The following is a 27890-nucleotide window of genomic DNA, read 5'->3' on the forward strand; positions in this document are numbered from 1 at the left end:
GAATTGAGTTCTTCAGGAAAAGGCACTGGGGTTGTGATTTCATCAGTATAGGGCACTCCTGGGGAAGGAAATTCTCTCTAACCCTAACCCTAACCCTCACCTTCCCTGTAATTTGTGAGCTTAAAGACTTTTCATTTTTTTCTTATTTCTTTTTAGTTATTTTCTATTTATCCTGTATATAGCATTGTTTGTACATATTTGTTTGCTTATTATTCCCCATATGAGCTCCTTGAAAGAAGGGTCTGTCTTTTTTGTGTCCCCAGCATTTAGCACAGTGCCTCATGTGTTGTAGGTGTTTCCTGAATGTTTATTGACTGACTGATAAATTGCTTGGAGCACTGTGATATTAAATTATTTATCCTCAGTCACACTTCCTATACCGTCAGAGGTTAAGACCTGAACTCAGGTCTGCCTTTAAGACTACTTTTTATCCTCTATGCAGCACTGCCTGTCTGTAAGCAAGAAGTGCCAAGCAGATGGCTCATTGTGGTTCACAACATTCCTGGGTGCAACCAAACCAGATTAAAATGTAATTTGGAAATAATCAATAAAATAAAAGGAAATACAGAAAAAAGTAGATAATGTTAATATGTGCTTTTCTAAGTCAATATTCAATCCACAGGGGTCCTTGCATACCAGTTAGGAGCCCCAGTTTTTATTTGAGTTGACACTACTGCTGTAAACAATAATATTAAAATAACCTAATTTCACAACACTTTGTAGTTTACAAAATGCTTTTTCACAAGACCCTTGTGAAGTAGTATAAGCATTATTATCCCAGTTTTTCAGATGAGGAAACTGAGGCTCAGAGAGGTTATCACAAAACTAGTTCGTATCAGAGCCAAGATTGAAATCCAGCCCTTTTGATTTCAAGTCTAGTGCTTTTTCTGTTGTTCCATCTTACTGATTCAAGTGAAAATTACAGATTTTACATTGGGAAAAATGAGCATACATCAAGAAGCATTGTGGACAGGTTTGTATTATTCCTATTACCTTTTTCTTTTGAATGTAAACATTTGGGGGGGGAAGGAACTTCTTTTTATTTCCTATTATATCTAACACATTTTGAGCTTTCAAGAATTATAGTGCTTACTAGTAGCAAGGAAAATGTTTTCTATTGGCTGTTTTACAGCATGACAAGCACTCTCTCTGGGATTCCTCTTATGCATCAGGAATGTTGAATTCTAGTGTCATCGACTAAGGAAAATGGATAGGAAGTAGTCTAGATGGTGCTTAAACGGCTGTGTGGGAGTTTTTTTTAACAGTTTAATATTTTCATAACTGTTGAAAGGATGTGCCACGACTATTGCTGAGGCATTATTAACTAAATAACCCACCCCACCCCCATCAAAACAAAAGAGTAATCTATCTTCTACATGATCTAGGTGGGGTTGGGTGACTTTATTACAATCTTTATGGATTAAGAAATGCAAAGCATCAAGAAATAGAAACAGGTTTGGTATTCTGAGAGAGAATTTTTATAATAAAAATATTTTAACCAACAGCAAAATCCAGAGAACCTAGACCTTCTTGGGCAATGAGCTAATCAGAGTAATCAATGAGAGAAGTAAATTTGGGGAAGTTCCATTGAGCAGTGGAGAGCTCAATTCAAGGAATTAAATATTTCTCTTGCAAGTAAAACTAGGTTCATAGAATCACAGATTAGAAAGGATTTGAGAGGCCATCCATCTAGTTCAACTCTTTCATTTTATAGATGATTAAACTGAGACGCAGAGGAGGAGTGACTTGCTTAAGGTCATACTGGAAGTAAGTAGCAAAACCAAAATTTGAACCCATGTCTTCCAACTGCCAAGACCAATGTTCTTTCCACTGCAAACACATAGCTTAAAGCATTAATCTCTTGCATTTAGAACTCATGGAAATTTTATTTCTACATCCATTACTCATTATTATTTTGTTCTGGAGCCTCAGGAGTTAGTTGGTAAATGGGATAAGTACTTATTTTGAGTGGAAATAAAACAAATAAAGAGGAAATGAAAATCAGTAGCAAAGACCTGCTCAGCTTCATGTAGATCCACCCTTGACATGTAAACTTAAAGTTCTTTGGGGATACTAAAATCACTTTGTCTTTGAAGTGTGTCACTTATACTGCTGTGAGCCATTGTTCTGGGTTAGGTACATATTTCAATTCCTAACTGGATGATAAACTGCTGGAGAGCAAAGCCTAGGTTTTTCACTTCTTTTATGTATTCCAAAGGGTTCTATCAATCAGTCAATCAGTGAATATTTATTAAGTACCTGCTATGTGCCCGGCACAGTGCTAAGCTCTAGGGATATAAAAAGAGGCTGAAGACAGTCCTTACCCTCAGGGAGCTTACAATTTAATGGGGGAGACAATGTGCAAATATATACAAAGTAAGCTATATACAGGATGTTGTTCTTGTTCAATTATTTTCAGTTGTGTCTGACTCTTAGTGACCCCATATGGGGTTTTCTTGGTGAAGATACTGACCTAGTTTGCCATTTCCTTCTGCAGCTACGGATAAGGAAACTGAGGTAAGCAGGGTTTAAGTGACTTGCCCAGGTCACACAGCAAGTAAGTGTCTGAGGCCAGATTTGAACTCAGGTTGATGAGTCTTCCCGACCCCAGCCCTGTTACCCTATCCACAGCACCACCTAGCTGCCCTGGTATACAGGATTAAAAGGAAATAATTAAGAGAGGGAAGGCACTAGAATTAATATAATTTGAGGAAGGCTTTCAGTAAAAGATGGAACTTTAGTTGGGTTAAATCCCAAGCCAGCAAGGAAGCCAGCAAGGTCAGTAGTAGAATGGAGAAAGGAGAACATTCTGCCCAGAGCCAAGAGATAAAGTATTAGCTCACAAAATGGCCGGGAGACCAGTGTCACGGGATCAAAGAGTACATGTTGCAAAGTAAAGTGGAAGGAGACTGAAAAGATAAGAGAGGGCTAGATTATGAAGGGCTCTAGATATTCAATTCAACATTTGTTTCCCAAGTTCTTATGATGTATGAAGCTTGGGCATGTAAAGGAGAGGAAGAAACACACACACACACACACAGAGAGAGAGAGAGAGAGAGAGAGAGAGAGAGAGAGAGAGAGAGAGAGAGAGAGAGAGAGAGAGAGAGAGAGAGAGAGAAACAATACTGCCTTTAAGCAGCATCCCTTCTTCTGCATTTAAAACACAGATGCTCCCTAAGTACTTGCTGAATATTTAGTCTTTGGGAAATGGAACTGGCCTGAGAAATGCATTCACTCATTCAACAAAAGTTTAAATGTCTATCATGTAATAGTAAAACATCTGCTAAGACTTGGAAGAACTGAAGAGATAGGATAATCTCTACCCTCAATGTGAGGAGTTCACTGTTTGGGAGGAGAGCTAAGACCAGGGCATAAATAGATATAACCTAAAACAGAATGTGGTGAATGCATAACAGGTGGATGCATAGGTTTTACATGGGTTCATAGTTGGGAAGAGATCACTTCCTACTAAGTGTTTGGGGTAGGAATCAAGAAAAGTTTCGTGGAGTGGATGGCATTGAACTAGACCTTGAAGGATAAATAGGCTTTCAATTCAAATGTGGGAGGGAGGGGCATTTCAGGGATAAAGAACAATGTGAGCAAAGGAAAGAAAATGGGCCAACTAGAGGCATGTTTGGGGAGTCATTAAGTACAGTGTCCAGCTTTCCCGGAACATAGGATACGCATGAGGGAGAATGTTGCACAGCTAGGCTGAAAAGGGAGGTTGGAATTAAACGTCTAAGCTTTGAGCTTTAAGCTTTGTTTCCATGATCTTGGCACCTGCATTTCATGGGAAATAATTGAAATATGTAGCATAAGCCATTATCATGTTATTCTTTATTTGATGAATGCAGCATTACCTTTTTTTTAAACGTTATCTCCCATTGTATGACTTCCAATAACACATAGAGGAATGACAGGCCCGCCTCATTTTCTAGTTTCTCTGATGACATCCTTTATGCCACTTCACCAAAGCAAATTTTCTTTGGTGATATGTTATAATCTACTTGTGCCTACCATGTGTCTCTCTCTTCACTGTCCTTTGCAATATTGCCTGCTACTTTCAGCCTTGGAGGCATTTGGCCTTATCAGAAGGATAATGTTTTTTGTTTTTGTTTTTGAAGGAGCCAGAAACAAAAGCATGGGCCTTAGTTTCATTCAGAAGGTTGGGAGTGGGGAGGGGTGATTAAAGAGCTAAGTCAACTTAGCTCAAGAACAAGTCTTTGGGACAGCTAGGTGGTGCAGGGGATAGAGCACTGGCCCTGGAGTCAGGAGGACCTGAGTTCAAATCAGGCCTCAGGCACTTGACACTTTACTAGCTATGTGACCCTGGGCAAGTCACTTAACCCTAACTGCCTTACCAAAAAAAAAAAAAAAGAAAAAAAAAGAACAAGTCTTCAAGGTCATCCAGTTCAACTTCCTCATTTTACAGATGAGGAAGCTGACACTCAGAGAAATTAATGACCTGCCTAGGGTACTTTACGGTGACCTAGATGACCCTAGTCAGGTCATTAACTTCTGAGTGGCAAAGCCGTGATTTGAACCCAAATCTTCTAACTTCAGATTAGTAAATGTTCTTTCCACTGCTGCCATTTTGTGTCTCCTTTGCTATTAACACATATGTTTCTATAGTTACTTCTTTCAGGAAAACCTGTATGATTTTGATATACACGCAAGAGATACCTTCTTAGTAGAAGAAGCTTTTAAAGTGTGTTTTGTTTTGCCAAACCAAATGTTTTCTTATAGTCAATAAACAATAAACACAGCGGGACTTTTTTATTGTATATACTTTTCAGTCAATTGTGGGATTGTAAAGATTTTATTTGCTGTAGAATATCATTTGCAAAAGCCTATTTATTACCTTCTCATTTCTTTATCAAAGATGCCCTTGGTATATGTGTGTAAATTATTCTTATAAAAAGATTGCAGAAATGGGAAAGTAGGCCTTAAAGACACAAAGCATAATCCTTAATAAATCACTTTTCTTAGAGTATATGGAGTCCACTGAACTAGCAAACATCTTTTCTATAAATCAAAATGAGAAAATAAATGAAAGTGGGGTATAAGTTTATACAGCTTCTTTGAATAATTGTCCCATGGAAGGTAAATATAGCTTTGCACTGTCATGCATTGCTTTTCTTTCAGTAATAATTAATTCATTCCTATTAAAATTTAATTGAAAAGCTTTGATGATATTTAAGCTTTCACAGAAATGTAAACTACTGTGACTGCAATTCGCAATGCATTTAAAACAATTATTCTTTATCATTAAAGTTAATAATATGCACATTAACCTCTTATGTAGTCTAAATCAATATTGTAGTTTAGAAGATATGACCTCTGCACAGCTTTGTCTAAATATTGATTTCATTGTCATTTGTATAAGATATCAAACAAATTACATGCCGTACTAATATCATTAATGCTGCCCCATGGAGCCTTTGAATTTGTGGGTTCTTATAATACATGACATTATATTACAAAAATATTGAGGACATCACGGAATATAATTGCTGAGTGAGCTAGATTCCAGTCTGGCAGAGTCACTTTAGGCAGGCCAGAACTTTCAAACCCTTTGCCCTGAGTAGACAGACAAATTTGCTGCTCTTTAACATGCAGATGAGTTGTCTGTCCATGCTTCAGTTCATGTAGCAGAATTTCTTTCCTTTGCAAGGCCTGGTTTACTGTCCTGTAGCATAATAAATACAATAAGAGAACAGAATTAAAACAATCCTTAAACAAGTGTCTCTCCCCCCTCTTTCTCTCTCTAATGTATATCTGTATGTGTATATATATATATATGTGTGTGTGTGTGTGTGTGTGTGTGTATGTGTGTGTGTGTATATATATGTATACACACACACACACACACACACACACACACACACACACACATATATATATCTGGGTATGTGGGTGTAGGTATGTGTGTATGTATGCATTATGCACACACATATGCATAGATATACATATATACACGTGTGTATGTATCTGTGTGTATATATAGGTATCTATCTAGGTACACACATAAAATCAGTATGTAGCACTGCATTCTTCTCCTAATAAATTTGTTTAGGAATTTCCGTTTCATTACTAATTGATCAAATGAATTAAGAACTTCATACATGAGAGCAAAATACTTTTCAAATGGTCATTATAGAAATAATAAATAGAGATTTAGCAGTGGACAAAGAATTTCCTTTCCCCCCCACATTAGCATTTGTGTTACTATTTTTGCAAAAAAATCCAAAACCTTAAATTAAAAGGCCAGTTATATAATTTGCTCTCCATTACTGCTCAGTTTCTAAATTTCTAATAAATCAGAATTATTGTTCTGGTCATCCAATTATTTCTGAACAGCAACAACAAAATAAAAGTAGTGTTGCCTTTTTGGTCCTTAAAACTCTTTCTATGGGAGAGAAGCGGTAACTATAGATCTTCACTATGTCATCTGAGGTCAGTTTTATACAAATGCTTTTCATCTGAAATCCCAATCTCTCTTTGCAGGTAAAAGTGACCCGTTTTGCGTAGTAGAACTGAACAATGATAGATTACTGACACACACAGTCTACAAAAATCTCAACCCTGAATGGAACAAAGTCTTTACATTGTAAGTCTGCCTACTCCTTTAAATAATTGAGAATATTTGGGGAAATATGGTTTAAAATGTGGCATTTTCCCTAGAAGTCTCTTTTCAATGGGTCTTCCATTTTGCTAAATCAACTTCCAAAGACAGTATCCAGAATGAAGTCTGTTCCTTCTTCATATGGAAATAGGACAGAGGTTTTCACCACATGTTGGTGTTTGCAGATGATTTTTTAAAATAAAAATCAACTGAGGGGTTCCCTTCCCAAATGAATCACTGTATTGCTACTTTCTTTAATCTTTGCTATTGAAATTCTCTCCCAGTTGCGTTGACACCAAGGCAGACAAAGCTGTATTTGTTCTATTTCGAAAATCAGCAAACAACCCAATCAGGAATCCAGCAGACACTCTGTTTGTGGTGTGTTTCTTTTTAGCATAATGAAAATATTAAATATTGTCCTTGGTCCCCAAACATTCTCTGGGTTAATTTCCCTATTGTTTTAGAACTTAAAAATTTTTAGAATCAAACCCAGGACACTCCCAATGTTCTGTAATATCTTACAACTCTACGCTTTTCTTCTTGGGGCCTGACTAATGAAGTCTAAACAAAAGAAAACTCCCTCAACAGTTGTTCCGTTCATGAGGTTTTTTGTCATGGTTTCAGTCTGTGTCAATGAAGAAACATGCCAAATTCTTCATTAATTTGTTTTTCTTGTATCTTCTCAGAGCTTGTAACTAAAGCCTCAGCTAGCTGAATGATTGTCTTTAAAGAATTCCACATTTTTATGAGACCAAAGGCTAGCCTGGAAAGCAGCACTTTTAAGATGGTTGTGGAGAGCGTTTGTCTCTGGCATGCATAATTGTATGAATTGGTTTGATTATTATCAGATCCATTAATTGATTGTGCCCTGATAAAACCTCTTCTCACATGTGGTTGTGATTTTTCTCTAATGAATATATTCATTTTTATTTTCCCTTAATTCATGTTTTCTTGGTAAGCAGTTTGATCAAAGAATAAGTGCTGTCAACAATTTGGTTTTATTTTTCCAAAAACAAAAATATGAGGAGCTCACACAGTCTCTTGCAACATATGTCATCTGCAGAGCATAATGGAACAGTACTTAGTTTCTAAATCCCAGGACAGTATCATAGCTGTACAGACTCCATTTTGTGTTTCCTGCTCTTGCAAGAAGCGTTTCCTGTTTTACATTGAATTTAAGTTTCCGGTTTGAAAAAGATGTTTAGCCCCAAAGGATACTCTAGTATTAAGAGCAATTATTCTGTCATTTACGTATACTGTAAAATTTACAGGCATTATATTAATTGTACAAGAAATTTTGTTTTATAAAATATCAAACTGAATGGAGTTTATGCCCCAAAGGTTGAGTGTAGGAGGGAGAAATGTAGGCAGGCAGAGGAAGAAATGGGAACTAGAAGAAGCAGTGGGAAGAAGTGGTCTTTCCTTTATATCTCTGTGTCATTGAATGATGATTTTTTTAAAAATAACTTACTCTGATCATAGATCAGGTGGATAACTTAAGAAGTAATTCTGTGTTGAATTCTTAAAGATGGTGAAATTCTCTGGTAAGAGACTCACGAATTGCAGTCTGTTCAGATGCATTATGGGAGATTCTGATTTACACAGTGTCCTCCCTCCCTCTTCCTGTGTATACACACCAACATATAAAATCAGTAGGGGACAGCTGCCTTTTCAAAACCCCCTTTTGGTCCTTGTTAACCACTAACAAAGGCATTTTTTCTGCATATGTTTATTTTCAATATAGCAATATTAAAGATATCCATTCAGTCCTTGAAGTGACGGTTTATGATGAAGATCGAGACCGAAGTGCTGACTTCCTGGGCAAAGTTGCAATACCGTTGCTGACTGTAAGTCTCATCTACCTGACACCCTGCTCTGTGATTGCTTTTGCTCAAGGAAAAAAAAAAAACCTCAGCCCTGTGTCTGTCATTTCTCAACCAAGGTCTGTAATAAGAACACTAGAAATTTTAACATACTCAGTTCACGGCCATGTTGAATCCCATGATAGTTAATTTTTCCTGACAGACTTGATCCTGGTAATGAACAGGTACTTGTCAGAATTGCCACAGTTGTTTTGGGTTCTCTGTCAGTTTCAGCAGCTGGGGGTCAAAGGTCACTGAGGGAGTGTATTCAGTGGAGACCTCAAGACAGACGGCTGTCATGTCCTTTTCCCGCAGATTCAAAATGGTGAACAGAAAGCCTACGTCTTGAAAAACAAGCAGCTGACAGGGCCAACAAAGGGGGTCATCTATCTTGAAATAGATGTGATTTTTAATGCTGTAAGTCTTAACTTTGGCTTTTTTGTACTGCTAAAGAGTTCAGTTTCACGAAAGCTTTTGTTCCTGATTTGTAGAGAATTTCTGTCATTCTTCATTTTCTCTAAACCTTGATGTGTACTGGAGAATACTTCTCTGCCTCTGCATGGCACGCCCACTCTTCCTATTACTATGCAGTGGTGGTGGTGGGTGCTGCTGCTGCTGCTGCTGCTGCTGCTGCTACTGCTGCTACTTCTAGCAGCAGTAGCAGCAGCAGCCCCTGATGCGGCTCTTGTAGGAGACTGAAGCTCATGCATGGGGAACTTTAGACATTTATATTTTATGAGCATGGCAGCCAAGACTTTGAAACTCGGGGAATTATGGCAAATTGAACTATGTGTAACTAGTAAACATTAGTAACAGAGAAATCCATAACATAGACACATATTTTGATATATAGGTGAAAGCCAGCATCCGAACATTAATTCCCAAAGAGCAGAAGTACATTGAAGAGGAAAACAGACTCTCTAAACAGGTAAAAACAAAAATAAATAAATAAATGAACAAATAAAAAGGTTAAACCCTCTGGGAAAACCTGAGCTGATCAGAGAAACCTTTACATAGCTATTTCAAATAAACTTTAGAGTTGGGGGGAAATATATTTAGATCATTGACTTATGTGAAATTGTTGTGGGTCCTTCAGGAAAATCCCAGGGAAAACCAGTGGAAGGTGGGGGGGGAGGTAATCTAGATCCTTGTATATGTTCAGATGTTGTAGAGGAAGAATGAGCATTTTCACATAAAATGAATTTTTTGGTTTCCTTGAAATATGTAAATGAACATATCCCATATTGAGTTCATATGTATGTACAGTCCATCCACAGGTGCAATGCAGGTGTATGTAAATTGCACCTAGTAAAAGTTTTTTTTTCTTTTTAAGCCTGATGAGTGACAACTCCATCTTTTTATGAGCAAGAAGGTTGTCATCTTCCTGTTAATCAGGTTTTAACTGTGATGTCACTTTAAAAGCAAATACATTAGACTCTTTAGCTGAGGCCACTGAATACAATAAATCTGATTTTTTTATCAGATGAAGAAAATGCTTGTCATTTTAAATTAGATTTTTTTATCAAATTAAGATGAAGGAAAAAGTATACTTACATCCCATTTGAAAAATGTTTGCATCCAAATGAATTCTTTTTAGTTTGACTATAAAATTTTGCTAGGTCTATTTTTTTTTGTTTTGTTATAATGATAATTTTTGAAAAATGTTCCTATGCTTTTCAACATTTGCAAACCTTTTGGATGCCAGGAATCCAATCAGTTTGAGGGATAATAAACCCCCATGCTCTTTGATATGATTTGAAGCATTAAAAATAATGGATTAATTATAAATGCAGTGTCTTATTTCATTTTAGAACCTACATGCTGCATTTCTCCACGATTATAGCAAAACCAGTTCTTAGAGGGTCTGTCAGTAGGGACAGGCAAAAAAAAAAACCCAAATGCTTTATTTAATGTAAACTATGAGCTCCTTTTCAAAACCTGTTAACATACAAACTAAAATAAACACACACACACACACACACACACACACACACACACACACACACACTCTCTCTCTCGCTCTCTCTCTCTCTCTCTCTCTCTCTCTCAGGGATTTGTTTGCAAATGGTGATCACAGTAAATTTTACCCAGCTATTTCTAGTCTTAAACATATCAGATTGACATTAGAATATACTTTAATTTAGAAAAAAAAGGCACTTAAAAAATTAACCTGCAGAGCTAAACTGAATGATTGATGTGGTTCTGTCATTACAAATATTGCCAGTGATTCAGCAAGCCGTTCTTCTCACAATTGTATTTTATGACAGTATTAAAATCACACTGAAAGGGAATGATTCACTCCTCAATGTAATGGTTTGGGGGGAAAAGATATTCTTTTAGATGAGAATATCTCTTTTCCTAATTTTTCAACTCATGGTGAGAAAATTACCTTACAATTTATACTGGCTAGGTTTGTAGTGACCAGAATGGTAAGTCAGAGGCTATCTGGAGAAATGTAGTAATAAAGAGAAAAAACAATTCAAATATAGAGGTGCAAAGTTGTATAGAGGTATGTTGGAGTTATAATTTGCAAATTACTGCATTAGGTCCTCAAAGAGAAATCTCGAAACAGTGCATTTCAGTGTGAAATCTCTTAATGATTACACTGAAATTCTAAAACAGATTTAATATTTTTAAATGATCTATTTCTTCTTTTTTATATCAAATAGTGCTTTGGTAGAAAATTTTACTTCTGGAAGATGATTTTACCCTTTTCATTTTCTAACAGTCAGATAGAAAATTTAAGAATATTTGATTATGGGTTAGAATTATGGGTAACAATTTTTTAAAAAACTTGTTTTTTGCATTTTTTTCTTGGCATGGCCTTGTATATTGACTCATTTATCCCATTCATATTTTTAAGCAAAATGAGTTGCAAGAAGATTAGGTTGAAGCCTGGTTAATTCTGACACTATTTCCATCTTCTTCACAGCTGCTGCTCAGAAACTTCATCCGGATGAAGCGCTGTGTCATGGTGCTGGTAAATGCTGCCTACTACATTAACAGTTGTTTCGATTGGGATTCACCCCCAAGGAGCCTCGCTGCTTTCGTGGTATGATCACACTGGACTGCTTTCCATGGTTATTCACTGCATTCTATAATAATAGCTACATGGTGCTGTGACCATACTTACAGTCATGTCAGTATTGCCATTTTAAAATGCCTATCTTTAAGACTTAGGTAGGAGATTTGCTCTGGGCCAGAACCTGATGGATTGTATAGTATCTGAGCCCAAGAATGTTTGTGTCCCCCCAACTCAAAAATCCAGAAATAAGACATCTTAGCAACTTTTTCATTTTCTGAGTGACAAATAAAGTAAAAAAAAAAAAGATAAACTGTCCATATTGCACAGTTTTAGTTTGCCAGAGCTAAGAGAAGCCCTTGGTACTAAGATTTTTAATAAACCTGACAATCTATGCTTTGATTTTATTTCTTTCTATTATTTGCCTTTTTAAAAAAAGAGTATTACACCACTGGGAATGCTATTTTTATGATTTGGAAAAAAATGTGAATCAATGGGAAATTGATGTGACCTATTTAAGAGAAATGTTATTATTTCTGAGGTGTCAAGTTGTTTTTTTTCAAACAGCAAGGGAGAATGTAATAGATCAGAATAGCTCCCCTAAAAGTGTCCATCCTATAGCCTTTTACTTCAATTACTTAAAAAGAGCTGATGAAAACTGTCACAGAGCCAGAGAATCCCAGATCCGGGATGCCTGCCCCCTGCCTCAAGTGGGACTTAGGAGGAATGTTCTTTGTGTTTATTCACCATTTGTGTGTGAGGCAGATTTTGAAGTTTCAATGTATTACTCCTTTTTAAAATCTCTAAATTATACTTTCATGTTGGTGATGATATGAATGAAAATACATCCATATTCTTGAGTCCCTGATTTGGTAGACTACAGTTTTATTAGGGTTTTAGTCAAAATTTTCTCTAATTTTAGTAACAAATGGACATTTTAGTATTACCATTCAAATTAATGTGAGCACATCTTTTTAGTACTTTGTAATCTGTTCCCCAGTCTTTGAATAGAACTTTCATTAATGTGTATGCCCTTGGAACAAAGGGTATCTCTCTTTGTGTTACAAGTTACCAGAAAGTGGGGTTGCCTGTTTCCCATTGACATATTTCTGCCGCCATAAGGAAAGCTACTGCTGTCACCATGAAGTTTTAACATAGCAGATTCTGTGGGAGCTAAAATAGTTTAATCTAACAAACAAGCATGGTGTTGTTACTCTCTGCAGAGGCTTTTCCATAGTAGCTCTGCACTCACCAAGTTGGTGAGAGTTGGAGAAGATGGAATGTTAGCTGGTTTGCCTCTTTGCTAGGTGGAGTAGGTGGTAATTTGAGAAATAGAGAATGAGCTTTTTGTTTATTACTTGCCATCATCACCCATGGTTCTCCTGGAGACCTGTAACACATGAGCAAAAATCAGGCTGCAAGATTGTGGTTTCCATCTTTGATTCACTCCTTGGGATAGAGAACCACAGACTGCTTATGAACTAGGAAAACATAAACAGCTACAACTAAGCCATTTGTTTAGCAATAAATTAGGTAATTCTGAATACTGTGATTTCTCAAGTGAGCTTTATATTGCTTCATACATAAGCTTTGCAACTGGCTCCCAGAGATCTCTCAGATAATGTGAGATTTCTAAACTCTCATTAAGACCCTGCATACAGAATTTTGTAAGGGACTCCCAGGAGACTGTTAAGACACCCTTAAGGTGTTGTTTCTTAACTGATCTCATTGGAAGACAATCAGATCTCACTTTTTTTTTTAAGTTTAACAAGAACCCATTTCTGAGTCTTATTCATGCAAGCTCAAACCTTTGGAATACAGCCCCATATCCTGAAGTAGGTGAAATAAAATCATCAGGGTTTTGTGGAAAGGGTGCTGAATTTGGAATCAAAGAAATTTCGGTTCCAATCCTGACTCTGCTACTTACTGCTTTTGTGGTCTTGGGCAAGTCACTTACGTTTTCAAGGCCTCAGTTCCTCTTTTATGAAATGAGAGAGGGCGGGACTAGAGTATCAACGAGGACCCTTCCCATTCAAAAATCTATGATCTTATAAAAATTTGTTTCTTAGTACCCAAATAACTATCATAAAAGCCCTCTTCTACAGTCAAGAATTGGGGCAGCTAAGTGGCGCAGTGGATAGAGCACTAGCCCTGGATTCAGGAGGACCCGAGTTCAAATCTGGTCTCAGACACATAACACTTAACCCTGGGCAAGTCACTTAACCCCATTGCCTAGCCAAAAAAAAAAATTTAAAAAATTTAAAAAATAAAGTCAAGAATTTAGATTCCTGTTCATCCAGTGATTTATTGCATCTTATTCATCATGTAGTTCTTAAGACATTTGGTCATCCAGCCTCCCAGAGAATGGCAGATTCCAGGCAACAAATAAGAGGAGGTTAGAGTGAGGTCATCATGATGACAATGGGAAAATTGAAAGCTGGCAACGAGGGAAGGAACAGAAAAAATAAAAACAAAAAACAGACTGATCATAGTGATGATTTTGAGTAATTGAGAAAGATTAAATTATGTTCAATATCATCCATTTTAAAAGGTGGCAGAATGTATCTTACATTTTAGAAAGAAAAGATTTCTGCAAAAAATAGATATTGATGTCCATCTAGAGATATTGTTTGATGATAAGCCTACAGTTTATTGTCAAACAATTAATACATCATAACTTATAACTTGGTGTTTCCATTCAAAATGATGTTTTCAATGGCCTGTCAATCAGGTAGTTTTAAGACCATCAGGTTGAAATCTGACAACACAAGCTGTTGTTGGACTCAGGAATCAGTGTTTTTTTCCTTCTTAAAATAATTGTTTTATGTTATAAATTCTGTAACGATTCAGCAAAAGAAACTGGCCGTTCCAGATCATCTATTTTTTAAAATAATATTATTATTTGCAAGTAATATGGATAAGTAAAAATGAAAATTTTTAAACCTGTGTAACCAGGGCCTTAAAAAAGCAAAAAAAAAAAAGTGGTAGTTAAGCTTGAACAGAAACTGCTTTCCATTAGAAGTATGAGTAGTATACCATTTTTTAAAAGAATGCATTGTTCCCTTCTCCTCCCTTACCCACACTATAAGTCTATTATAATAGTGCTGATTCCATTTGAGCGACTTTTCCAAAAGTATTGCTGTTGCTTCTCAGAACACATTTATACTACACTGGTTTGGGGCCCAAAGATCAATGAGTTTCCCTTAGAAATGTATACAACTTCCATATACTTTTAATTTTCCCTTTCCGAATGAAAACAAAATGGAAAAATGCTGTCATGTGCCCCAATTCGATTAAGTGAAAGTATAAAGAAATGTAAGATTAGGGAAGCTATAGTTTCTTTAGCATTACCTCTACTGTAGGGGAGAATCAATGTGAGCTGATAGACTCTATATTACAGGTTGGACAGGATGGGGTGCAATGAGTAAAATACAGCATAACCCTTTGCCATGAATTCTTGTTTTATGCAGGCTATGGATTAGGTTTTTGTACCATTTTGAGATTTTTTTTAAAAAATGTATGTTAATATTGTACTACCACCAAAGTATCACAGCGAAAGAGAGAGGGAGGGAGGGAGAGAGGGGGGGAGAGAGAGCTCTTCTTTTGGACTAGCATATTGTAGCTGTTGAAACATCTCCTAAATTGGGCCTAATTTTCATCAGGCTCTTGACCAGACATTTGTGTTCTTGTGGATGTCAGTGGGTGCAACGTGGAAAAAAAATACATAGTCTCCCTCTTTCCAGGACTGTCATCTCTCACTGTAATGAGCACAGAAATAATTGGACAACTGAGCTATCAGTAAAAGGACACACTTCAGTGTGCGTCAAAGAATTATTTTACAGGACAAACTTTAATCTTTAAATGTGATTGTAGATAATTTGTGGTACCATCTGTCCATTTGGAATTGTTTTAGCCTTTTCCGTCGTTATACAGTAAGTGCCGCTGTGTTTAACATTAACATTTGATATTTTACACATTTAATTTCTGTTCTGCTGTTGTGGTCCTTGGGGAACAGAGCTCTAGTGCTACACGAGAGAGACAAAGTATTGATCAGTTAACATTTCAGCTACATTTATGTATGTCGCAAAATTAATGAAAATGCCAGACAAAAATGTCAGAGTGCACAAAAAGGTAGAATTTAAATTTGGTAGTTTAATGAAAAGTTTAAGCTGTGCATTATCAAAAATGTCTTTTTGCCTTTAAAGTATAATTCGTGAGAGAATAACTAAAGGGAGACACATATTTTACTTGGAGGAACAATGAACTTGAATTATGAAGGAATGCCTAATCTTCAAGTATCTTGTGTTCCAAAGCTGCCTTTATAAAGCACTCTAATTGCCTGATGGGTATTTAACTGTTACTCATAAAATAAATTTGTTTTCTTTCTCATTTAGAAGACAGTTGCTATCAACCCTCTTTTCTCAGAGAGAATCAAAGACAGGTTTTGTGAGCCAACATGTCTCCCTTTCCCTATTCTTTTCCTGCTGTCCACATGCTTCTTTTGTGTAGAAAGACAGACTTTTTTTTTTCCCACAGCTATGATTAAAAGAGTTATACCACTGTGTTTCATCAGCCTCCTCCCTCCAGGTTGTATTAATGGTCCATCTTGCCTTCGGCTTCATGCCACTTTCATTCATTCCATGTTTTCAAGAAAGCAAACGCATACTAACACAGTGGATCCTGTGAGGGGATGGCTACTCACAGAAGAATCCTATTAGCCAGCAAGAGGCAGATGGAAAATGAGGTGTGCAGATGATCCAGTAGTTTAATATGGGCAAATAGCAGTTATTGGAGAGAATGGAAGGCAAAAGATGATGTTGCTCTTTGGTGATGGATAGCTATTCATACAGTGTTCTGCACATGGCAGGCAAATAGTGAGTGATTCTTCAATAAATAAATTAATAATTAGGAATTAGGAGAAGCCTTAGGCGTCATCCTATAGGCATCATCAACAGGCTTTTAGGATTTTTGAATGACATTTATGTTCAAGGTCTGATTTGGGGAGTGTAACTTTAGAAAGAATATAAATGTAGAAAACACGTACATATCTATGTAACTTGTCTTTATCCCTTGGCTTTCATATGGAGCAAGAATGAGTAAGATGTGAGTATGGTCTGAAGAAATTGAAGGTCAGTTTAAGTTTTCATTGTAAATTTCTATTTTTTACATTAAGGGACCTATCAATAGCTTTAAATCACACCAGCAAAAAAATATAGTTCACACTTGTGGCAGCTTGTAAGCAGCTTTCTGGTTTTTATAAAAAGTGTTATTTTAGTTATTATTTTTATTTTATGGTTCTGGCAGAAAAGGTGAAAATGTTCAAAATTATATTTTCTCACTTTTTTATACAAATGCTGATAAAGAAGGACACCAAGAACCATATGCCCAACCAGTGCTAAAGCCGAACTGCATTGAATTTTCCTCCCTTTATACCTTAGGCTTTTTCCCTATCATCACCTCCCTCCCTAAAAGAAAAAAAAAACTTATTAATTTCTTCTATAATATCTTCTCCTCTCCCAATTTATATTCTTCCTTGGAATAAAATTTTAGTTTACTTAAAAACAAAACCATTGTTTTCTTAAAAGCAAAATCATTTCAGTTCAACTGCCAAGTTGCCAATATACATGGAATTCTTTATTTACAAGTATGTTAGGATGATGTTGATGACGGTGATGATAGGGTTTGCAAAGCATTTTACATATATTATCTCATTTGATCCTCACAACAACCCTAAGAAGGTTCCTGGTGGTGCTATTATTATGCTTATTTTAGTTCAAGAAACTGAGGCTGAGAATGATTAGGTGATACATAGCTAGCAAGTATCTGATGCTGGATTTGAACTCAGACCTTTCTGACTTCAAGCCACGTATTCTACGTGCTGCCCCACAGTATTTGGTTATGAAGGCACATTCCACCTAACAGCATTGTATCATAGATGTAAAGATGGCAGGAACCTCTTTGACATGATCTAATGCAGTCTCTTCATTTTAAAGATGAATAAACAGAACGAGAGGTTAAATGACTTACCCAATGTCACACAAGGTAGTGACTGACTTAGGTGGGATTTTAACTTAAGGCTTCTGACTTCAGCCCTAAAATACTTCCCATTAAACCATTCTCCTTTAATGTCATCTGTATATCATACATATTTCAATATATATCAATACATAACATTCTCCTTTAATATCATCTATATATTATATGCATATATAATATCATCAATATATGATATACATATATATCATCAATATATATCATACTTTGAAAGACTAATGATGTCTAATGCTGATTGTAAAAAATTATTTATGAGTAACCATAACTAAAAAATTAATCAGCTGATGGCCAGTCTTCTGTCGATGAGCTATTTTATATGTATTTAGGTTCATCTTTGGATGACAGACACTGTCCATCACTGAGATAGTGAAGCCTTTTCAGCTTGATGGGACCTGCCCATATTTGCAGTTTGCATATATAGTCTTCAAGAGCTCAAGGTCATCTCTATGTCATGATGAGGCATTGAAATAGAAAACTCAAGTCTCTAACTGGTTCAGCTAAAACAATGCAAGGAAAAAACATTACAATGAGAAGTTAATTCCATAAAAATAAGTTATAAATATTATGAATGAGTAGTTAGTTAGGCAGGTTTTAAATAGGGTTTTGTGGCTTTAGTACAAGATTTAGTTAAGATGTGTTAACTGTTTGACATTTAAAAGATTTCTGTTTCCCCAATGACGCATGTTAGCAACTCATCTGTCACTTCAAGACTTAGAAAAGTTTCTGTGACTTGCCTGTGGTCACATAGGATGTCTTCTGACCCTAGGTTTATCCATCTACTACGTTAGGCTGAGTCTCTTTGATAGGTGACCAAGTTTTGAACTCAGGCTTTAATTGTTTTTAAATTATAAATAACAGCAGTTTCTGTAGCACTTGTGTGTTTGAAATAAATCTGTAAAGGACTGTCAGATCCTGGGGTGGGTGGGGGGTTGGGGTGGATTGGTTAAATGATCTCAAAAGTTCAGCTATGCAAAGATTTTCTATGAATGGGTTACATTCTTTTCTATGTGTTCTCCCTTGGCTGTACAGTCAGAAGCCTCATAATCTGTCAAGTCTTCAATCTAAGAGACAATAGATAAAGATTAGCTGCTACTTTCCCTCAAAATCTTGGCTTTCTGGCCAATATGAGGACAAGTTACATTCCCTTATGGTAGTGCCTGAGCTTCTAACCCAGAAGAGAAACAGAAATTCCCATAGAGGGCCATGTTAAGAATCCCAGACTTTAGTGGCAGAAATTCTCATAAGAAAGTTCTTTTTACATGTCTATACTACTTGTAGAATCACACAGGGAAGCAAGATGGTGCAGTAGATAGAGCATTGGGACAGAAGTCAGGAAAACAAGAGTCCAATCCAGCCTCTGACACTGACTAGCTGTGTGACTTTGGGCAAGTCACTTAGCCTCTGTTTGCTTCAGTTTCCTCAACTGCAAAACAGGGTTGATAATATCACCTACCTCCCAGGGTTGCTGTGAGAATCAAATGAGAAAGTACTTGTAAAGTGCTTAGCAGAGTTCCTAGCACATAATAGGCACTGTATAAATGCTAGCTTTCATAATCATTACCATCACCATCATCATCATCATCATCATCGTCGTCGTCGTCGTCGTCATTGTTGTTGTTGTTGTTAGGTGTTCCTCTGCAATAAGCTTTACCAGAAAGCCAGAAAAGGGGGAGCCAGTAAGGTTATCAGCCACAGTGCCTTCCCTGACACCAGTTCACAAGCACCTAAGACTATCTATTGGCACAAATGGTATTTAAGAAAAAGCACGGGTCTATCTATGCCACATGAAAATTTGTTTACATACTTTTAAGTGGGTATGACCCTGATTCCCTGGAAGCTCTCAGCTCCAGTAGCTAGAAAATATGATCATTGCTGATTGGTGGATGGGCTCCGTCTGAGCTTACACTGAGCTGCCTTGGTTGTTATTTCTATAAACTTCAAATTACTGGTACCTTGTTCATTCAATAAAAATTTTTGGTTTAATTTCTGTAGCACTTCATGTGTATTAAAAAACCATTGTCTCTTCCTTATTTATGAAAGATGTCTCTATGTGCAGAAGAACATGATTTTGCAAACCTGTGAAAAGGTACTTGCAATGAGTTCATGCACAATGTGAGCAAGGCAGACTGTATCTTTCTGTACTGTAGTAGAGTGCTGCTAAGCTATATTCCCCCGTGCATAAACCTACTTAACTGTGGCCCCAAAAGGTTTTGCTGGCATTGGGGTAGATGTCAGATTCAAACGGTGCTATAGGGCATTTTCCTGGTTGTGGTACAACTGGACTTTGATGACCCAAGCTCTCTTGCTCTACTCTTAAAAGTCATATGTAACTATAGTTACAGATGCCAGAAATGAGCAAGAGACAGAAATTGGGTATATAATTATTATCCCCTTTTTGACTGGAAGATAAATTCAGAGTAAGTATTACCAAGGAATGTATAGGGATTTGTCTTTAAGACCAGTGAGCTTCTCTCTATGGTCTTCTGCCTTCCTGTGTGCACTTAAAGCTCCGGTATTATTTGCCAAAGTGGTAGCTGGGGCACACTTTATCTCCATCTAGAGACAGTGGCATCTAGTCAGCACAGAGGATACAGCACTGGGCCTAAAGTCAGGAAAGCATGAGTTCAAATCCAACCTTAGATACTCACTAGCTGTGTGACCCTAGGCAGGTCTTGCTGTTTGCCTCAGTTTCCTCAACTGTAAAATGGGAATCACAGCACCTACATTGCAGGGTTGTTGTGAAAATTGAATGAAATAACATTTGTAAAGCACTTAACACAGTGGGTGGCACATAGTAGCCACTACATAATTGCTTATTTCCTTCCCCTCCATCTAAACCACAATTTAAATGCTGTTAATTATTTTAAATGTTATTGAAAGAAAATATAATGCAAATAGAATAATCATATCTTTGGAGATCTATGTAGCAAAAATAAGGATAGAGTAGTTGTGATTGTACCCCATGTGATAAGACAACTCCCAAAAGGTTTTTTATCTTCTCAAAAACGAAAGTAAAAGACTGAGATAACTTTAGTTTACTCATCCTAAATATTGATCTTAAATCACAGGCACGTGAAATGAGGCATGGAAATTATCCAACAGTGGTTCTAGATGGAGTGCTAATCAGGACATTTGTTATAGAAGATGAGAGCACCAGATATTGAAGTTAGACCAAGAATTGGGTACATAGATTGCTAGCCTTCTCCCAAAGTAAAGCTGTAAAACAGAGTACGTGTCACATCTGTGACTTCCCTTTGATAACAGAATGCTAACACTCAGAAAATGAAATATCTATAAGTCAGCAGCAAAAGTAAAGATGGGAAGCTTGAAGAGGGGCTACTTTTCACACTCAAACCAAGCAAGGACAGACTGAAAAGGGAAGGAGAAGGATAGATAATAGGGGGAAAAAAGCATAGAAAGGTAGAAAGTATACCTGGATATAAATAGAAACTTGGACCAAAATGAAGAATGCAGAGATTTAAAGGCAGCCTGGCATAATGGACAGAAACCTGGCTTCTGAGTCAGAAAGATCTAGGTTCAGGACCTACCTCTGGGTAGCCCTTATATTGGTGCTATCGATATAACTCTCTATATAAAACAATGTGTGTGTGTGTGTGTGTGTGTGTATATATATATGTATATACACACACACACACACACATATGTATGTATGTTTATTATCGATATAGTAAATATGTATAGTATATGTATAGATATAGTATATATGTGTATGTTTGTGTGTGTATGTATATGTGTTGTGTATGTGTGTATATACACATATATAATATAATGTGATCATGGGATGGTGACTTAACCTCTCAGTGTTCCGAGCAACTCCTTATGACTACAGGTTGCAGAGCTGTTGGTGATCTGCGCTGCCAGAGGGAGTTTCCTCTCTGGGAACTCCCCATACCGATGGATTCCCAGGTCCAGTCCATTTAGTGCATATTAAGAAAAGAAGGATGGCTTTCTTAAAGATTTCATTCTTTAATTGAGTTTTTGGCTTGACCCTTGGTGTGCTTTAATTTTAAGCTGCCCACATATGCTTCCATGTTGTTGCACATGTTCTTAATAATGAAGTCTGGTTTTATTTTTCTATACTTTGCATACAATGCAAATTAAAGCCATAAGTAATCATGCTGAATAATGACCTAATATCGCCTTATCCAAAATAATCAAGTACATGTTGAGCTCCGTTCTTCAACAGAAAAAAGAAAAGGCCTCTGAGGATTTTAAAGGGAGTGGGAGTGAACAATGAACGCTTTCTCCCCTATGGGTGTGTTCCAAATGTGTGTCGTTGTGCCCTGATGAAGTGAAAGAATTGGGCTAGCTAGATGTTACTCTTTGCTTCTTTCATATAACCTTCATTATCAAGGGTCTAATAGGATTTCTCTTTATAAAGAGATGAACTTTAGAACAAATAGATAATCTTTACATTCTTAAGTGAGTACTTTTCCTGTCAGAAATACCCATACATACTTTGTTAAGCTTTGCTGTCTTTTGGGTCTTAGTTGGAAGAACAGAGATAAAAGGATCTTTCAAGGTCAGTAGAGAAAGAAGAGTCCATTTTAAAGGATGAAAATAATGGTATAGTTACTGAAGTACCAGAAGCCTGTTCCTCTCCCTTTCGGTTCACCTTCAAAATCATAAAAGAAGATACTCATGACTCTCACCATTATATTTTACCAATACTATACCAGACACATGAAGATATAACATATTATACACTATAGTTATCCCTCCACATTGTGGGGATTAGGGGCACAGTGTTCATGTAAATCCATGTAAAAGTTTTTGGCCCTCCATTTGTACTAGAGAAGAAGTCTGAATTATTGTAGTATTAAAAGATAAAATATGTTGATATTATATAATACTATTCATATATTTTATGCATTTCTGAGTTTTTTAACTTATTCTTTGTCATTTGCTGGCCAATAATATACAAGCAGCTGCCTTGCGTCTGACCATAGCCTGTTTCCTTCATAGGTCCTTATTTATAAGTTGCTAGTCTTATGGTCTAAATGAGGTAATGATTCATATATCTGATAGCAAGTATCTTTTCATCTATTTTCTGCTACTAAGTTTAGAGACTAAATAATATCAGAAATCGGTGATACCCACAGCTATTTAGAGAAATTATTTTGATTTTAATTAAAGATGATAGATCACTTTGGTAAATAGCCCCTTGGTAATGCATAAATGACTCCATTGAGAACATATTCTAATTGGTCTGTGGTGTTAGGCAATAGATAGTAAAGTAACTGCAAATGTTCAAGGAGGATCTCATCATTTAAGTTGTTACTGCACAAGCTCTGGTTTCTGAGTTCATTTTTTTATCAGGTTGAAAGAATATAATATAAATGAAGGCTCATGGATTACAAAATTACTGTATTCTGCATCACTCTCATCCAGGAAAGTAGAACTTCACATCTTCACTTGTGCTGATGAGAATCTTGGTTCAGACTGTCTGGTTTGCATGTTTTCTCTTTCCTTCATTTTCAGTTCCTCTGAGTCTTATAGGTCTTAGCCTGAGAATTTAGCCACAATGCTAAGTGACAAAACTTTTTTTAGTGCATAGTTAAAAACTGAATGTTTAAGAAACAAACCCCAGCTTAGAAACAGGTTGTCTTCCAAAAACTTTTTGAAATTCAAAATACATTTTGTCATAGAACCTATGTTGTTCTGGCCTACAAAAACCCCATGGTTTATGGGAAGGGGAATTTGTGGAATGGGGGAAAGATGAAGACAATGTTCTAGCAGAGAAGTTCCTGTAGCTATGGTCACTAAAGCACAATTAGAGGCAAAGAGACTCCAGGAATGGGGAAGGACGAGGACTTGCAAAAAACAGTGGTATAGCAGCTGAGAAAATGATTGTCAATATCTGAATAGTTGGATTATTCATAAGTCCAGACTACATGTACTCCAATCCTATTATGTTAAGAGTCCAATCAGTAGTTTGATAATGTCTTATAGGTGTCTTAAAAGAGTCATTTCCCAGTATTTGTTGTTCAGAGTCCCTATAATAAAAGGTTACAGTGGGAGAGCTTAAATTGCTTACTACACATAATAAATTCATGTTCATTTTGGTACCAGGAATTTAAGCAGTAGCTATGTACTTGTTTTTTTTTTATCACCTTTTTTGATGGTTGGGAGGGAGACACTGTTTTTCTTAAGATACAAGGCGCAAAAATAAGTCATTTGTTTTAACAAATAATGAAAGAGTGTGGATGATCTCACAGTAAAGTATATTTAAGAAAAGAGCAAAAAAAAAATTCTTTCTTCTGGTTTTTACACACACACAGAAATGAATCTTTAAGAATATATCTAGGTTTCCTGTGTGCCTGATTTCAAAAGCATATTTTCACTGAGCTTATGAAATAGTGTGAATCAGCCATATTGATCCATATTGATTTAATGACAACTGTAACAAACCTATATACCCCCCAAATCTCCAAAGTGCATATAAAGCCCAGTGTTTAGAGAAACTAGGTAACAGGGCATCAGTGTTTATTACTACTCATTTTTACTTTAAAATCATATAGATAAGGATAGTTATAGCATAAATTTGAAGAAGCCCACAATAAAATTATTGTACTCTTTTGCAAATTAGGAATGAATTTGATCATGAGTTCAGTTACTATTGGAATATGAAAATGTTTTTCTTCATTGTGTGAACTGTCATAAGAGGTACAGTTTACAACGAAACTGATAAAATGACAGTGCAATCTATTAAATAGATTGGTCTTTACAAAATCATCTCTATAAAATGCTTTGAAATCCTCAAGTAGATGGATATGTAAATAATTTAAACTTTTATTAGCAATGAATAAGCAAAGAGGCAATAACAAAGAAACAGCTATAGCTTTCTTACTGCTAGGCAATATTTCAAAATTCAGTCAATATTGCAAATTATATATACAATTAATATAATTATTGGCAGTTTTTGTAATGGATACAATGACACAGAATAAGCCAGAAACCTACTCTTAATCTGTTCATGTTAGTTTATCGTTATTCTCCATAATAATCTAGGAAATGTGATTTTTATAATGCCTAGATTCCATTTCTAATTGACTAGAATGTTTGACTCCAGTTTAAAGAACTCCAGGAAATAAATTATAAACTGAATAAAATAGCCATCTCTATTTGTCTGCATTTAAATCTATGATTAGAATGAACGACAGAGAATAAATTCAGGCTATCTTGATTGAAATGTATTTCAGTTGCCATTAACAGATCTTCCTCCCCTGTTATCATCCACACTCAATAAACCTACATCGACTGACTGACTATGATGACTCCAGAGGTAAAATTTTAAGTTAAGACTATAATATTGTAACAAAAAAAAACACACCATAGTAACAGACACAGCTGAGAATAAATGCAGTATTATCAGGCAAAATAAAAGGGTGAATGTGAGATACATTTATGCCCTCTTCTACAAGGAGATTCACACTCATTATTTTCATCATCTTAATGAGATCAGTATGGGAACATTTCTCTCCCTCTTGGCTGATGGGGAAAGAGGTACTCTACCATTTTTCCTTCTACTCTTTTTAAGAAAATATTATTATTATTATTATTATTGAGTGAGTCTTATTCCCAGAAACTTTAACTGGCTACTTTGAACAATCCCAGAGTGTAGCTTAGAAAGGTCTGGGGTTTTTGATTTAGAGACAGCACCATTTTTCCTTATTTTCTTATCCCCTTCTTCTCCTCTCTTCCCCCCCCCTCGCTTGCCTTATGACTTATCCTCTGTGGTGTTATGGAAGGAGTTTCTTTGGAGAAGGGGGTATAGATATCTTCTCCACATGAGAGAGGTGGTTACCTGTAACTACTATCTTTCTTCCCACTGGGTCCATTTCCTAATTATTTCTGCACTCAGTCTGCCTAAGCCCAGTCAGAGGGAACTGAACGCCAATCAATGCATGTCTCCCAGCCAGCCATAGACAGGGCCTTGAACAGAGGTGGGGTGGGCAAGGGACCAACTCCTGATACATCTTATCCACAGACGTCAAGCCCCCTATTCAGATCTGTCAAGTAACAGACACCATTTCTAATTAAGTTGCTAGGAGAGATATTTTTATCATGTTTTAAAATAAATTAATTCCCTTAACAGCTATTGTGGGCAGTGAAACAAAAAATTATGGTAGTGTTATTTAAACAGCCTTAGAACTATTAATTATTAATTTATGTTTGGAAATGATAAATATACATATACATATATAATAAAATGCACTAATGCTAACTAACATACATATATTGACACTTCCCCCTTAAAGAAACTCTTATGTTAAAGGACTTCCTTTTAATGTGATTGAAGAATTTAAAGAAAGGCATTTTTAATATTTGCTGCCCCCTTAATTATTACTTGCTTAATGCACCACTGTTAGCACAGGGATTATGAGTTAATAAAAATGTCATAGTAATAGTGTATGAAACACAATATAATTTTCCCCAGATAATGATTAACAGCATAAGGCAATATTAACAACACTCTTAGTACTCAATCCCTAAATGCCTTTGATTTTCGTCTTTTAGAAAGGAAATTTGTATCAGAAATCTAAGGTGATAGAATATTTAAAGGACTTAGCTTAAAAAGTTAATGCAACTTTGTTAATTTTTTTAAAAGTATCATGTTACTGTGTAAAACACTATTCTATTTTCAGATCAATCTGAATGTATTTGTAAAGGGTGATTATTGATATTCACCAAAGCAACTTGATTGAGACTTATAAAGAGCTTATTTATATCATCATAGTGTATTTATGAGAGCAGTTGAAAAATAAAATTAATAAGCCATTAGATCATTGTTACGTAATTGCTTTGTTCACATAGAAAAAGGGTTTCTTTTTCTTTCTTTCTCTTTTTAAAAAAAATAACTTCTCTGGCTTTGTTCTGTAGCTGCAGCAGGCTGTTAGTATGTATCTTTATACCATCAGAATGAATGAGATATATCTGTATAAATTATTGATTCACTTGAGCCTCCTTCAGTAATTCAGGGCCGAAAACTCTGGCAGCTTATCTAATAGAATGATATAACTAGCAGACTGAAGTTACCTACCACAGCAACAATTGCCTGTTGGGGGGTCAAATGCCCTCTTGCCTTTCTACCTGAACACCTGCAAATTGAGCTGTAGCCCATTCAGAATTTTAAGAACAGGCTCATTGTTACAGGAAGTAGAGTTTGTTTCTTGGAGAAAATTATGCCAGTTCTAGTTCTGAATGAAAGACAAGGCTTTTATTACTCAAGGGATATTAGGCCTGACTGCCTTTTTGAGAAAACAAATTTGCTGTAACTTTATCTGTAATTTAGCCCTGAATGGGTACAAATAGACTCCACATTGTATGGAAGGGAAAAGGAGAAAATAGGGGTTTGTTAAAGCCATACAAGGGATGTGGAATCATTATATTTCCGAGAGAGGTCTTATCGGAGTTGCAGGTTATAAGGGGAAATATTTAGGTTACAGCCTTAGCATCAAACACCTGTTTTGAATTTTAGCTTAAAGTGGCATTAGGAAAGAAGGTTTTTGTTTAATACTGTGAATAATGGAATCACACATCCCCACAAAGCTGGTATTTAGATTTGGCTTTGACTTAGCACCCGACCAACCAGAAACTTCAGAAATGAAACTTTATTGGTATCTTCCCTCATGAGACTTGTGCCTGGCTACCGTATTTGGTTTGTTTCTTTCATCATAGAAGGAAATGAGATCCATGGGTTTTCTTCCTCTATTTTGCCATATATAGGGGTTGGGGGAGGACATCTAATAAAGCATTCCCTTATGGATCTGACTCATGTTTTGCAACATTTCGAGTGTGGGATGGAGGTTTGGGTGGATAGCCAAGTGATATGATACTTAAATTGATAGACTGCCTCCTCACACAATTACATTTCTTGGGACTAATGGATGTCCAAATAATACAAATGAAATTCATCATGCAGGTTGGTCACCCCTCAGTCAGCACAGTATTTACTAAAGCAAAACACTATATCAAAATCATGTAGCTGATTGGTGCTGGGGATCTACTCTAGGTAATCAAAAATCCTAACCATATGCTCTCTCTGAGCTCCAACCTCGTCAATTAGCACATTTTCTATTAAAAAAAAAAACAACTTAGTTATAACAGGTCTTCATCAGCTAGCAGTTGACATAATTGAGGAATATATAGTTAGTCCTACCCATCCCCCAACCTCATTTTCACATTTCAGAGCCAAGCAGGAATACATCCAAGAACTCTCACGGCCCACACCATGGGCAAGCTGTCGGAAGCTGACCCTAAGGTTTAGTACAGAATCTTTTTTTCTTTTGAAATATACATCACT

General features: G+C 36.2%; 1 protein-coding gene across 5 annotated transcripts in view; it reads left to right on the forward strand.

Annotated features, from left to right (window-relative positions):
- Positions 1 to 27890, forward strand: part of MCTP1 (multiple C2 and transmembrane domain containing 1) — a 498591-nt gene that overhangs the window by 268433 nt on the left and 202268 nt on the right. For 3 of the 5 annotated variants that reach the window (XM_078153123.1, XM_078153124.1, XM_078153126.1), the window contains 5 exons: positions 6508 to 6610; positions 8370 to 8472; positions 8803 to 8904; positions 9341 to 9415; positions 11420 to 11539. In XM_078153123.1, coding sequence (XP_078009249.1) covers positions 6508 to 6610; positions 8370 to 8472; positions 8803 to 8904; positions 9341 to 9415; positions 11420 to 11539 — 503 coding nt within the window. Of the gene's footprint in view, positions 1 to 6507; positions 6611 to 8369; positions 8473 to 8802; positions 8905 to 9340; positions 9416 to 11419; positions 11892 to 27890 lie in introns of those variants that run through there. The other 2 variants (XM_078153125.1, XM_078153127.1) reach the window with 2 other exon arrangements.

This window comes from Phascolarctos cinereus, unplaced genomic scaffold (assembly GCF_003287225.1).
Source record: "Phascolarctos cinereus isolate Bilbo 61053 unplaced genomic scaffold, phaCin_HiC Scaffold_4;HRSCAF=312, whole genome shotgun sequence".
Classification (NCBI taxonomy): Eukaryota; Metazoa; Chordata; class Mammalia; order Diprotodontia; family Phascolarctidae; genus Phascolarctos; species Phascolarctos cinereus.